This window comes from Ovis aries, chromosome 19 (assembly GCF_016772045.2).
Source record: "Ovis aries strain OAR_USU_Benz2616 breed Rambouillet chromosome 19, ARS-UI_Ramb_v3.0, whole genome shotgun sequence".
In the NCBI taxonomy this organism is placed as follows: Eukaryota; Metazoa; Chordata; class Mammalia; order Artiodactyla; family Bovidae; genus Ovis; species Ovis aries.
Window position 1 is genome coordinate 52423349 of NC_056072.1, and position 14547 is coordinate 52437895.

General features: G+C 44.5%; 2 protein-coding genes across 25 annotated transcripts in view; one reads left to right on the top strand and one right to left on the bottom strand.

Annotated features, from left to right (window-relative positions):
• The window catches only part of KLHL18 (kelch like family member 18), a 120144-nt gene extending 111165 nt beyond the window's left edge, over positions 1–8979 (bottom strand). For all 22 annotated transcript variants that reach the window (XM_060402923.1, XM_060402921.1, XM_060402917.1 and 19 more), the window contains exon 1: positions 8603–8979. The gene's annotated coding sequence lies outside the window, so the exon portion shown is untranslated. The remainder of the gene's footprint in view (positions 1–8602) is intronic.
• A 78-nt stretch (positions 8980–9057) lies between these two features.
• SETD2 (SET domain containing 2, histone lysine methyltransferase) overlaps positions 9058–14547 on the top strand; it is a 76397-nt gene continuing 70907 nt past the window's right edge. For 2 of the 3 annotated variants that reach the window (XM_042236341.2, XM_015102456.4), the window contains exon 1: positions 9058–9315. In XM_042236341.2, the coding sequence (XP_042092275.1) occupies positions 9242–9315 (74 nt within the window). In that variant the 5' untranslated portion in view covers positions 9058–9241. Of the gene's footprint in view, positions 9316–11300; positions 11427–14547 lie in introns of all 3 variants that reach the window. The other variant, XM_042236343.2, reaches the window with a different exon arrangement.

Sequence of the window (14547 nt, forward strand, 5' to 3'; positions counted from 1 at the left end):
TAGAACTGGACATGGAACAACAGACTGGTTCCAAATAGGAAAAGGAGTACGTCAAGGCTGTATATTGTCACCCTGATTATTTAACTTACATGCAGAGTACATCATGAGAAACACTGGGCTGGAAGAAACACAAGCTGGAATCAAGACTGCCGGGAGAAATATCAATAACCTCAGATATGCAGATGATACCACCCTTATGGCAGAAAGCGAAAAGGAGCTAAAATGCCTCTTGATGAAAGTGAGAGTGGAGAGTGAAAAAGCTGGCTTAAAGCTCAACATTCAGAAAACGAAGACCATGGCATCCAGTCCCATCACTTCATGGGAAATAGATGGGGAAACAGTGGAAACAGTGTCAGACTTTATTGTTTTGGGCTCCAAAATCACTGCAGATGGTGACTGCAGCCATGAAATTAAAAGACGCTTACTCCTTGGAAGGAAAGTTATCACCAACCTAGATAGCGTATTCAAAAGCAGAGACATTACTTTGCCGACTAAGGTCCATCCAGTCAAGGCTATGGTTTTTCCAGTGGTCGTGTATGAATGTGAGAGTTGGACTGTGAAGAAGGCTGAGCGCTGAAGAATTGATGCTTTTGAGCTGTGGTGTTGGAGAAGACTCTTGAGAGTCCCTTGGACTGCAAGGAGATCCAACCAGTCCATTCTGAAGGAGATCAACCCTGGGATTTCTTTGGAAGGAATGATGCTAAAGCTGAAACTCCAATACTTGGACACGTCATGCGAAGAGTTGACTCATTGGAAAAGACTCTGATGCTGGGAGGGATTGTGAGCAGGAGGAGAAGGGGACGACAGAGGATGAGATGGCTGGATGGCATCACTGACTCGATGGACATGAATCTGAGTGAACTCCGGGAGTTGGTGATGGACAGGGAGTGCTGCGATTCATGGGGTCACAAAGAGTCGGATACAACTGAGCGACTGAACTGAACTGAACTAAACTGGTTTTAATATTTTACCCATTCAAATTAAGTATAGAAACCGTAGCTCCCTTTAAGTCCCTGTACCCTCCCCTATTTATAACTTAGATATTTCTTCTATAGTCACTGCAAACTAAATCAGATATTATATAGAGATATTTTTTTGTTTCAACCGTCAAACATAGTTTAGAAACCTTGAGAACAGGAAGTATATTGTATTTAGCAATATTTTGTTCTATCGTGCTTTCCTTTTTCCTGATAGCCTGAACTTCCATCTTTCACTATTTCCTTTATATTTGAAGAACATTCTCCAGGAATTTTTATAGTAAGTTCATTGGTGACAAATTCTTAGCTTTTCTAAGTTTTCTTTCATTCCTGAAGGATAATCTTCCCATTGGTAGAATTTGGAATTGACAGGGTTTTTCTTTTCCCATAGGCTTATTTTATTATTATTGTTATTTATTTTGGTCGCACCAGGTCTTAGTGTGGCATACAGGATCTTTATTTGCCTATATGGTATCTAGTTACCTGAACAGGGATCGAAGCTGGGCCCCCTGCATTGGGAGTGCCAAGCCTTAGCCACTGGACCACCAGGGAAGTCCCTAACAGTTTTCTTTCAGAAACTGGATAATGTTGTGCTACTTCCTTCTGACCACCATGGTGCTGATGAGAAATCTGCCATCCAAAAAATGTTTCCTGTAGGTGTTATTGCTCTTTCACAGTTTTCAAGATTTTTTCTTTTTTTAGTTTTCAGAAGTTTAAATTTGATGTACCTGGGTATAGATTTCTTTGGGTCTATTCTGTTTTGGATATGTTCAACTTCTTGGATCTGTAGGTTTATCTATTTTGACAAATTTGTAAGTTTTCAGCCATTGTTTCTTTGAGTACTTTTGAGCTTTTCTTTCTTCTCTTTTCTGGGGACTCTGACTCTCTCTGATGTATAGATAGGTTCATTTGTGTCATATTTTAGATTCTACACGTAAGTGACACATGGTATTTGTCTTTCTCCTTCTGTTGTCAGCATCTTTCACAATTGTATTTTGTCATTCAGTTTGTAATTCTCCTGATGAATGATTTTTTTAAAATGGCATCCTGGACCGTCAAAGCATTGAGACTCTGGATCTTTTGTAAACCTTCTATTTTAGAGTGACCTCTCTGACACTAGGCCAGATGGAATAGAGTGTCATCTCCTAAGTGCCAGGTGGGGGTGAAATTTCAGGTTTCCCATTTCACCTTCTATGATACCCCAGAGGGGAGTAGTGCCTTGTTCTTGTTGGATGGAAGTGCAGATTTTTGGCTTCCCACTAGGCCTGACAATTGAGAACCGATAAAAGAATAAATGTGCAAAGTAGCTAAGAGCAGAAAGCAATATTGCTTCTTAATTTTTTTGTTAATTCATTTAGAAGCTTTCTTTTCATGGCCTCTATGTGGAGCACAATGGAATCAAGATTGCCGGGAGAAATATCAATAACCTCAGATATGCAGATGATACCACCCTTATGGCAGAAAGCGAAAAGGAGCTAAAATGCCTCTTGATGAAAGTGAAAGAGGAGAGCGAAAAAGTTGGCTTAAAGCTCAACATTCAGAAAACGAAGATCATGGCATCTGGTCCCATCACTTCATGGGAAATAGATGGGGAAACAGTGAAAACAGTGTCAGACTTTATTTTTTTGGGCTCCAAAATCACTGCAGATGGTGACTGCAGTCATGAAATTAAAAGATGCTTACTCCTTGGGAGGAAAGTTATGACCAACCTAGATAGCATATTCAAAAGCAGAGACATTACTTTGCCGACTAAGGTCCGTCTAGTCAAGGCTATGGTTTTTCCTGTGGTCATGTATGGATGTGAGAGTTGGACTGTGAAGAAGGCTGAGTGCCGAAGAATTGATGCGTTTGAACTGTGGTGTTGGAGAAGACTCTTGAGAGTCCCTTGGACTGCAAGGAGATCCAACCAGTCCATTCTGAAGGAGATCAACCCTGGGATTTCTTTGGAAGGAATGATGCTAAAGCTGAAGCTCCAGTATTTTGGCCACCTCACACGAAGAGTTGACTCATTGGAAAAGACTCTGATGCTGGGAGGGATTGGGGGCAGGAGGAGAAGGGGACGACAGAGGATGAGATGGCTGGATGGCATCACGGACTCTATGGACGTGAGTCTGAGTGAACTCTGGGAGATGGTGATGGACAGGGAGGCCTGGCGTGCTGTGATTCATGGGGTCGCAAAGAGTCGTGTCGCGACTGAACTGAACTGAACTGATGTGGCCACACGCTCCTGTTTGTTATTAATTTCACCTGTGTCCCTTTGCTGGCTTATTATTCTTTATAACTCGTAAAGGCTAAGTTCTCAAATGCTCAATCCTGAGTACTGTCTTTTTATCTGCTTTTCTTCTTTGGTTGTACTTTTTCCCTAGGAAATCTTGTGCAGTCATATAGCTTTAAATATCACTTGTATACTGAGGACTCCAAAATTTCTATTTTCTTATGAGGAATCCTCATGGGATTCCTGATGGGTATTTTGAACTGCTCACTTGATATCTCCATCTGAATGTTTATCAGCACTTCCTGCCTTAATACACTGAAAGCATAATTATTAATTCCAACCTCTTTCTCCCAGTCTCAAGTCTTCACCAGTTATCTAGGTGTAGAGGTAAAAATTTAGGATTCATCTTTGATTTCTTTCTTTCTCTCATACCCCACATACAAAACACTGGTAATATTAACAAACTCGTCTGTATCATTCTGCACCCTTCTCATTGTTTGGTTATACTTACACAAGCTTTTATTAATATGTTAGTATGCACATCTTGGGCTTTCCCTGTGGCTCAGCTGATAAAGATTCTGCCTGCAAAGCGGGAGACCTGGGTTCAATTGCTGGGTTGGGAAGATCCTCTGGAGAAGTGAAAGGCTACCCACTCCAGTATTGTGGCCTGGAGAATTCCATGCCATACAGTTCATGGGGTCGCAAAGAGTTGGACACAAATGAGCCACTTTCACTTTCATGCATATCTTGGTTTAATAGACATAGACTCCAAATACTTGCTTTTTAAAGTTAACACCCCTTTAAGCCAGTAGATACACACTTTTTCCTCCTAATTTCTTAAAGGAGCTCTAAATATATACAAACATCTATAGATCAATATATATTTATCAGGTTATAGTAGTAGTAATTTTTCCTTATTTTTTTCTCACTCCCTCCAACTCTCAAAACAACTTGACTAAATGGCATATATTTGTTCATATCTCTCATCATCCTCACAAAATCAAATAAGTATATGCATGTATATATGTATATTTACATATAAGTCTAAAAATCTTGCTTTTCCCATTCAAAAAATCCCCAAACCTCATGAAAACTCCTCCAGAACATCTAGTACAGTGAAAATTCTTTTCTTTTTGATGACAATATTCTTTGGTATGAATAGTCTATGAAGCAGAATTTCAGAAACAGAATTTGCTGAATCAAAAGATACACATACACACACACACAGAGTTTTTATTAAATGGCGTGTGCTAAGTCATTCAGTTGTGTCCAGCTCTTTGTGACCTTATGGACTGTAACTTGCCAGGCTCCTCTGTCCATGGGATTCTCTAGGCAAGAATACTGGAGTGGGTTGCCATGCCCTCCTCCAGAGGATCTTCCCGATCCAGGGATTGAACCCTAGTCTCTTATGCCTCCTGCATTGGCACACAGGTTCTTTACCACTGGCACCACCTGGGAAACCCTATATAACAGCTTGAAAGTGAACGTGTTAGTCACTTAGTCCTGTCTGACTCTTAGGGACCCCATAGACTGTAGCCTGCCAGGCTCCTCTGTCCATGGAACTCTCTAGGCAAGAATACTGGAGTAGGTAACCATTCCCTTCTCCAGGAGTTCTTCCCGAACCAAGGATCGAACCTGGGTCTCCTGCACTGCAGGCAGATTCTTTACCCTTTGAGCCACCAGGGAAGCCCATATAACAGCTCATTGATACCCAAATCATGTTTCTATTCTAATGTTAGGAAGTACTTGTTTGTAGTCATGATTTTATGGTTAATGTGCAACTACAGTAACAGCCAGTTTTCTTTTTTCATTACAAATAATGAAATATACATTTCTGGAATATGTAACACAATTCCTCTATTTAAAAGTACACTGGACTAGAAAAACAAATTGATGACAGGATCATTAACACTAAGGAATAGATTCAAGGTAATAGATAAATAATCAAGGCAAGTAATTAGGTGTCTTACAAACTGCTGTGATCTTCATAAACCTTGTATTGGAAAGTCTCAACTTTCAAACATTTGGTCTTGATATAACCCAGTCTTGTATATCATTCATGTATACTCCCAAACTGCCTCTCTGATATTAAATTCAACCTTTTATACACCAGCGAACCATTATTAAGCACAGGCTATGGCCATTAAGAATGGGCCGAATTTTGCCAATGTGAAGATATTTGTGGGAGCACATGGGTAGAGACAGGGTTTCCCACATTGCCCTGGCTCACACTGCTCACACTGGATTTGTTGCCACTGCCAACCTTGCCCCCTCTTGGCAAAGACAGGAACTCTGGGGAGCCATAGGACTGAAGGCCTAGTTCTTGTATGTCCTTCCCAAGTTGGCATTTCGCAGGGAACAGTTTTCTGAGAATCCTCAGGTGGGGGGTAGGATTTGTTGAAGGCAGAATGGGATGGTAGGAGGCGAGGTTAAGTAGGTAGGGGCAGCTTCCTCACTCAGCTCCAGCTGTCACTTTGAGGGGGAAACAACTTTCTCTCTCTCCTAGAGCCTTAGCCAGCTTCTCATTTGAAGTGGCAGAGCTTTGGCCTGGCACATTGAAAAGAGGAACCACCCAGTGGTACCTCAAAATAGCTAGCTGTCTTGATCGTATTGCTTCTGTGTTGTACCAATCCTAAGAACCATCTTGTCAACACATTACTTCAAAAATTATGTTTACACATAGTAGTTCTGGAAAATGTGCTCAAGCAATCAACTGGTACTCTCTCCACCTTAAAAAATTATTTTTCTTTTCCCATCCAGGTACCAAGAGCATTACTGGGGGCAGTGTCTGATCTTTGGCCTTCCACCTCCCCTAAGGCAAGAAATGCCTGAGTCAACTTTGTTTCAGGGTCACTACTGGCTTTGTTTGGGTTCCCTGAGATGGGGTGCTTTGGGCCTACAGGCACAGTAATGGCAGGAACAATTATGAAGGATTTTATGGAATGCCTCTTATAATAATGTTTCATTTTAAGACTTTTGATATTTTTCCTTCAAACTTATTTGTAGGCAGTCTTAAACAAGAAAGTGGGAGATGATCAGTTATAGACCAAATTATTCCACAGCTTTGATCAAGAGGCCAGGCCTAAGTATGCATTTTGTGAACGCATTCTCTTTGAATTTAAAATAGTTGTACAGAGAACTCCTAGTACAGTCATAGATGCGGGCATTTAATAGTATTCAATATTGCCTGTAAAAACTTGGTTCATTTATTTATGTTTGGGGCTTAGTATTTCCCACTGAACCCCACAGCTCAGAATGCTTATCGCTTTGGGTTCTAACCAGACTAATGCTATCTTAAGACTAGGTATTATAGATATCAACTGGTACCTCCTGCAAGAGAACTATCTACTTTGTTATTTAGGAAACAGGAGACCTGTAACGGACTGCTTTTTTCTCATTTATCTCAGTTTAGGTCTTTGTCACTTCACACTTAACATTATTCAGCCACCTCCACCTATAATTATAATAGTCCTTTCGAGTCTGTCCAGTGTGAAGTGGCTCCCAATAGCCTATGTGGTATCCAAGGCATAGGGCTCCAATTTATTCTTTCAAAGCCTAAAAGATAACTTTACTCAGGGAGAGGCATTGTGCAAGCATGTTCTATACAATTTAGCTTAATAATCATAACACTCTGTGCAGTAGATAATACCTCTATTTTACAGATGAGGCACTGCAAGCATGAAAAGTAACCATGCCTCATGTTACATAGCTAGAAAGTGGCAGGGCGGGTATACAATGCCTGGTAGCTCTTAATCATTGCACTCTAGTGCCTAAGTGCTGACATTTATCGAAAGTTTGAAGTTTACAGACATTATCTCATTGGATCCTCACAACAGTGAGGTCCTGTCCACATTAATATTCTCATCTTACAATGAGAAAAAGCAGAAAAATTAGGCAATATTCATAGTTTGTAAAGAAGTGGCCATGAGACACTTGAACCAAGGGAGTCAGATGGGTTCTGGATATGCCGAAAAGCCAACAAAAAAGCCCAAATGATCCTCAAGTGAGAAACAATGATGATAAGGCACTAATAGACACTAATATATAAAATGTGTTTGTTTACATACAAACACACAAATAGGATATAAAAAAGAGCTAGGAAAGGCTTTATACTCTCATATACTTTGGTTGCTAAAACAGAATACCATAGACTGGGTAGCTATAAACTACAGAAACTCACTTCTTAAACAGTTTTGGAGATTGAAAGTTGGAGATTGAGGTGCCAGTATGACTGAGTTCCGACAAGGGCCACCTTCTGGGTTGCAGACTGAGTTTTCTCCTTATATCCTCAGAACAAACAAGAGTGAGCTCAATGGGCTTTTGAGTGAAGTGAAAGTTGCTCAGTCCTGTCCGACTCTTTGCCACCCCATGGACTGTAGCCCACCAGATTCCTCTATATATGGGATTCTCCAGGCAAGAATACTGGAGTGGGTTGCCATTCTCATCTCCAGAGGATCTTCCAGACACAGGGAAGCCCTGGGACTGAACCCAGGCCTCCCTCATTGCAGGCAGATTCTCTACCATCTGAGCCACCAGGGAAGCCCACGAGCAATGGGCTCATGAAGAAACAGGCAAAAGACAGAAACTCTGCAAGGCTATAGCAAAAAATCTGTGTGTGCTCAGTCACTCAGTTGTGTCCGACTCTTTGCGACCCCACCGACTGTAGCCTGCCAGGGTCCTCTGTCCACGGGATTCTCTAAGCAAGAATACTGGAGTGGGCTGCCATTTCCTTCTCTCAAAGGGCTTTTTATAAGGGCCCTAATCTCATTTATGCAGGCTCCACAGTCCAGTCCTAAACACCTTCCAAAAGTCCCACATCTTGGGGGATAGAATTTCACATATAAATTTACGGGATGGAGTACACATTCAGTTCCTAACACTACCTCCATCCAGTTGCTTGTAAAATCCGATTCAAAATTACAGTGGAAAAAATAAAATTACAAAAAGATCAGATCTTATGAAACCCTCCCCACCCCCTTAGCCTTTAGCTAATGGCTTTATACACTCTTTATCCTTCCAAAAATAAAACCCACAGCCCTTTCCAAAGTTATCCTACTTAATCTTACTACGTCATTTGGGCAGGAAAGCAATTCATAACCTTTTCTTAAAGGACATTTCCTCCAAGGTCTTAAGAACCACGCAGAACACGGGAGCCACCGCTCCCAGCTGTTGGGGTGGAGGGTAGAGGTGGCGGGACGCAGCCGGGCGGTGGGCCGACCGCCCAGCCGACCCGGCGGGGGCGGGAAGGAGGAAGGGGCGTCCCCAGAGCGCGGCTTTAGCGCGAATCCCCGGCCTAGCTCTACTTCCGTGCTTGCCGACGGGACGAGATGAAGAGGCGAGAGGGAGAGAAGGCGAAGAGGAATAAAGGAGAGGGGGGCGAGAGGCTAGGGAGAAGAGGCGCCCGCCTTACCTCAGAGCCCGCAAGCCCAGGGGAGGGGCCGTCGGCGCCGCTGAGGACTCCGGCGCTCCGGGAGGGCAGGTCTTCGAGGGCGGCGGGGCAGGAAGGCTCGTAGTGTCTGGGCGGGCTCGGGCTGTTCGCCCGCAAACAACCCTGAGGCGCGCCGTGTCACACCTCAGCGCCCCGGCCGCCACAGCGAGCCTGAGGGGGGGGTCGCGGCGCAGCAGCTTTCCGCCCCGAGCTGGGCCAGCAGCGCTAGGGCCCGGGGCTTATTGTTCCGGGAGGTCGCAGGCGAAGTCGGGCCGGGTCGGCGGGCTTCGCACAGCTGTTCCCCCCGCCGCTCCTCTCAGAGGGCTACCGGCAGCTGGCCGGCGCGCCGACTGGCGGCCGAGGCGCGGCGGGCGCGTGTCTCTTTAAGGGGCCGGGCCTGTGCGGCTAAGGGGCGGGCGGGGTAAGCGTCGCTCCCCGTGTGAGTGTGTGGGGGAGAGAGCGGCGGGCGGGCGCCGGAGGGAGGGAGCGAGCGGGCCAGCGACGCGGGCCGCCCCTGCCGCCGCCGCCGCCGCGGTCGGACCAGCGGCCTCCTCCCCTCCCCTCCCTCGCGTCGCCCTGCCGCGGGGAGGGGGCTCGAGTCGCGGTCTCCAGCGGCTCCCGATGAAGCAGCAGCTGCCGCCGCAGCCGCCTCCAAAGATGGGGGATTTCTACGACCCCGAGCACCCGACCCCTGAGTAAGTATCAGCTCCGCGGCCTCCCGCTGCCCTCGGCCGTCTCTGCCCGAGCCGAGGGCGGCGCGTCCTGGCGGATGGCGCGGGGAGTAACGGGCCCGCGGTGAACTCGCGCGGGCGGCGTGCAGAGCGGGCCCGCGCCGCCGCCACGGGCCCCTTGTCCGGGCCGCCACGGGCCGGTGGTTGGGCCCGGCGTTGGCGCCGCTGCTCGCGTCGCCGCGGCGGTTGGGCCGGGCCGGTGGGGGAGGGGCGGCGCGACCGCCGCCGCCGCGTCTGTACCGATCCGGCCCGCCCGAGGATCGGCGGTCTCCCCCGGATCCTCGTGGCCCACTTGGGCTGCGCTACCTACGAAAGGGACTGAGCCGGAGAAGCAGCTGGTGCCAGACTCGGCGAGGGGGCACCGGCAAGAGTAGGCCGCGAATCCCCGGGCTCGGGTGGAAGCCCGGCCCGTCGCCCGGCCTCCCGGCGACGGCGGCTCTGACCGGAAGGGCCTGCGTGCGTCGTTCGGCCCAGGGCGGCCGAGGGGCCCGCGCTGCACTCTCGGTTTTGATTTTTTTTTTTTTCCCCCCTCTTCTCCTGGAACTTGATCCTGGCCTGGTAGTGCTTCCGGCTTCACATTCTGCACCTTTGGCACTTCGGTTTGTAATGGTGGCGAGGTTTGAGTGGCCCCAATGTGGAGGTGACACCGGGTTTGTTTTTCCGCCCGAAAATGAAAGCCTCCGGAGGGGTATACATTCTCTACCAGATTATGAGATTTGCACACTTTCGGACACTCAACTTCCTCCGTAACAGCAGCCTCTTGCTGTGAATAGATGACTTTCTACTCCTTGTGAAGAGTTTGTTAAGAAGCAGGAATCGCTTGAGGAGTCTCTAACGAAGACAGTGCTCTTGAAAACCGAAATATCTAGAAACCAGTAGTATATTTTAAGCCTGGGACATTTTTACATTGCTGTTGAGGGCCGTATCAGCTACTGTATCTGGTTTCTTGAGAGAGCTTCCACTCCAGAGCCTGGAATCACTTCTTTCCCTACGTCCTCCCAAGACTATTGTTTTGAAAAGTTATCCTTAAACTGCATTTGCTGGTGTTGGCTCAAGTCTGGACCTACGAATGTATGGCATATTTCAAACCTAAACAGTTGGTAGAGATATCAAATGAAATTCACTTTTATGACCAGAATGATTCCAAGATATTTGCTCTTTTGACACATTTCAGCTTAGTTCTGCTATGACTCTTTACAGGCTCTTTTGGTTTGAGACTTGGAAAACCTCACAAAAAGGAAAATTCTGTGTCATGATCCAATAACTGCTTGTTGAGCACTTGTCCTGTCCAAAGTAACATGCTAGTTCCTGAATGGTCCTAAGTGCTTGCTTTTCAGTTCCTTTTACCAGGTTGTTTGGTGAAGTACAGAAGCCTTAAGGATCACGTTCTTACACTTCTTGAAAGAAAATACAGCTTTTCATATTATATGGAATAATGGACTTAAGTGCATCTTTGATGGACATGAATGTGGGGGGAATCAGAAATGTTATATTTTTTTATATAAGGTCTTGGAGGTTTTTTTTTTTTTTATCGCTTTTCTATCTGTCCTGCTTCCTAACAGTGGAGATTTCTAATTTCTGTAGTGACTAAGTGCTAAAATATATGTGTGGTGTGTGTGTGTGTGTTAATCTACAAGGAGTATTGTCAAGAATTATAAAATGTTTTATTTTGTAATACTGTAAGAACTGGGAGGGGTCTTGGTAGGAAGCATCCTGAGTGATACCACCTGCTTTAACAGATGCAAGAAACAACTGAACAAGTGACAACAAATCCTATGAAGTTGTTTGTATAAGCTAGTTAGGGTGCGTAACTCTGGAGAGAGAAAAGCGGTATAGTGGTTAAAGAACTTGGATTTCAGAGCCAGGCATACCTGGGTTTGAACATTCATTGAACCTTGAACAAGTGACTTCATCTCTCTAAGTTTGAGTTTTTCTTATCTTTGAAATAGGTGTTGTAATGGAAGCAACCTCATAGGACTTTTGGGAGAATCAAATGAGAATAATAGATGAAAAGCACTTGACAGAGTGACACATGTAAGTGCTTCTAGCTGGGGTCGTCAAGGAACGCTTAAGAGGTAGGATGTTAAGCATGAAAAGATTAGGTGGGCTAGAGAGGTGGTGCCACTGGCTGGGGGGAGGAATGACCAAGTGCCCTTTTCAGACTGTAGATAGTTTGAAATATTTCCTAGACACATGAAGAAGTGAATAATGAAACTTAAATTCAGTTTGATTGAAGTAGCAGTTGGAACTTGATGTTCTGTTCGTCTCCTACCAACTGTTTAATCAGACACAGCTGTAAGACCTAGCTTTTCCTCAGGCATCTAGGATTGTTTCAGGTGAAAGTGACTAATGACCTGAGTATCTGTGCATTGGGTGTCTGCTGTTGAGCGGACCCAGGGCCAGGTGTTGAGGACACTGCAAATTAAATCCAGTTGGAGTCTTCAAGGAGTTCTTCTAATGAGAGACACAGGCAAACCCTTTACAGAGATTGCTGTCGTTTGATTGTATGCATATTTACTTTGTGCCAAACATAGGCATGCTGGGGTGAGCGATGTACAAAACAATTTTGTGTTTGCACCCTTCCTAGTGAGGGATGATAATACATAATATAGAATGTTCAAAGGTAATTACTTTGGAAAATGGAGCACAATAAGGGGGATCCAGAATTTCTGGGGTAGATGTTGAAATGTAAACTGAGCTGCATTGGGTGAGCCTTCTTGAGAGTGATGTTTAGGCAGACTTAAAAGGGAGGAAGTTAGAGCCAATAGTTTATTCCAAGGCTCTGAGGCAGACCTAGAGAGTTCTGCTCAGTATGACTAGAATGGAATGAACAAAAAAGTAATAGTATTAATACATTATGTTAGGGTGGGGTACAGATTTCACAGGGCTTTGTAGAGCGTTATAAGTTCTTTGCCTGGAGTTTTCAACCAAGGAGTGACCCGGTCTGCTTTCAGCTTCCAAATGATCACTGAAGTTTGCAGAGAGGAACAAACAGTAGAAGCAGGGAGATACATACATATAAGGAAGCTGGAAATTGAGAGAGAGGCTCATGACTTCTAGCAAGGTGTTAACAGGAGATAGTGAAAAATGGTTGAATTCTGGATATATTTTGAAGATCATACCAATGTGAATTGTTCAGAGATCAGATGTGGCATGTGAGAGAGGAGTCAAGGATAATTCCAAGAGTTTTGGTCTGAGCAGTGAGAAAGATGGGGTTGCCATCAACCAGAATAGGGGTGACTGTGAGAAGAGCACATTTGGGGAATGGATGAGTTCAGTTTTAGAAGTGGTGAGTTTGAGATGCCTTTTAGATATTCTGGTTGAATTGTCATTCAAGTCTGGACTTCAGGAGAAAGGTCTGGACTAGAGAGAAGCTTTGTAGTCGGCCACTTAGGTAGTATTCAAAGCCACAAGACTGGATGAGAGAGCACCAAGGGATCCGATGTGGAGAGAGAGAAGGACACAAGATTATTGTTGTTGTTCAGTTGCTAAATTGTGTCTGATTCTTTGCAACACCATGGACTGCAGCTCGCCAGCCTTCCCTATCCTTTCACAGTCTCCTGGAATTTGCTCCATTTCATGTCGGTTGAGTCTGTGATGATCTAACCATCTCATCCTCTGCTGCACTCTTTCCCTTTTGCCTTTGGTTTTCCCAGTATCAGGGTTTATTCCAGTGAGTTGGGTGTTCACATCAGGTGACCATAGTATTGGAGCTTTGGCATCAGTCTTTCCAGTGAATATTCAGGGTTGATTTCATTTCAGATTGACTGGTTTGATCTCCTTGCAGTCCTAGGGACTCCGAAGAGTCTTCTCCAGCACCACAATTCTAAAGCATCAATTCTTCAGCGCTCAGCCTTTTTTATGGTCCAGCTCTCACATCTGTACATGAATACTGGAAAAACCATAGCTTTAACTATATGTTTTGGAGCCCAAGAAAATCTGTCACTGCTTCTACTTTTTCCCCTTCTATTTGCCATGAAGTGATAGGACTGGATATCATGATCTTAGGTTTTTGAATGTTGAGTTTCAAGCCAGCTTTTTCAGTCTCCTCTTTCACCCTCAACAAGAGGCTTTTTAGTTCCTCTTCACTTTTTGCAATTAAAGTGGTATCATCTACATAACTGAGATTGTTGATATTTCTCCCAGACTGCAATCTTGATTCCAGTTTATGATTCATCCACCCTGGCATTTTGCATGATGTACTGTGCATATAAGTTAAACAGCAGGCTGACAATGTACAGTCTTGACGTACTCCTTTCCTAATTTTGAATCAGTGTTCTGTTCCATGTCCGGTTCTAATTGTTGCTTCCTGACCTGCATACAGGTTTCTCAAGATGCAGGTAAGATGGTCTCATATTCCTATCTCTTTAAGAGTTTTTCAGTTTGTTATGATCCACACAGTCAAAAGCTTTAGTGTAGTCAATGAAGCCGATGTTTTTCTATAATTCCCTTGTTTTCTCTGTGATCCAGGAAATGTTGGCAATTTGTTCTCTGGTTCCTTTTCTTTTCTGAACCCAGCTTGTACATCTGGGAGTTCTTGGTTCACACATTGTATCTTAGCCTTACTAGCATGTGAAATGAGCACAATTGTCTGATAGTTTAACATTTTTTGGCACCGCCCTTCTTTGGATTGGAATAAAAACTCACCTTTTCCAATTCTGTCGCCACTGCTGAGTTTTCTGAATTTGCTGACATATTTAGTGCAACACTTCAACTGCATCATCTTTTAGGATTTTTAAGTAGCTCAGCTGGAATTCCATTACTTCCACTGTCTTTGTAGTAATACTTCCTAAGGCCCACTTGACTTCACACTCTAGAATGTCTGGCCCTAGGTTAGTGACCACACCATCATGGTTATCCTAGTCATTAAGATCTTCTTTGTATAGTTCTTCTGTGTATTCTTGCCACCTCTTCTTACCCTCTTCTGCCTTTGTTAGGTCCTTACCATTTATGTCCTTTATCATGCCCATTCGTGCTTGAAATGTTCACTTGATATCTCCAAATTTTCTTGATCTCTATTCTTTCCTATTCTGTTGTTTTCCTTTATGTCTTTGCATTGTTCATTGAAAAAGGTGGTCTTTTCTTGCTGTTCTCTGCAACTCTGTATTCGGTTGGGTATATCTTTCCCTTTCCTTTGCTTTTTGCTTCTCTTCTTTCCCCAGCTATTTGTAAAACCTCCTCAGACAACTACTTTGG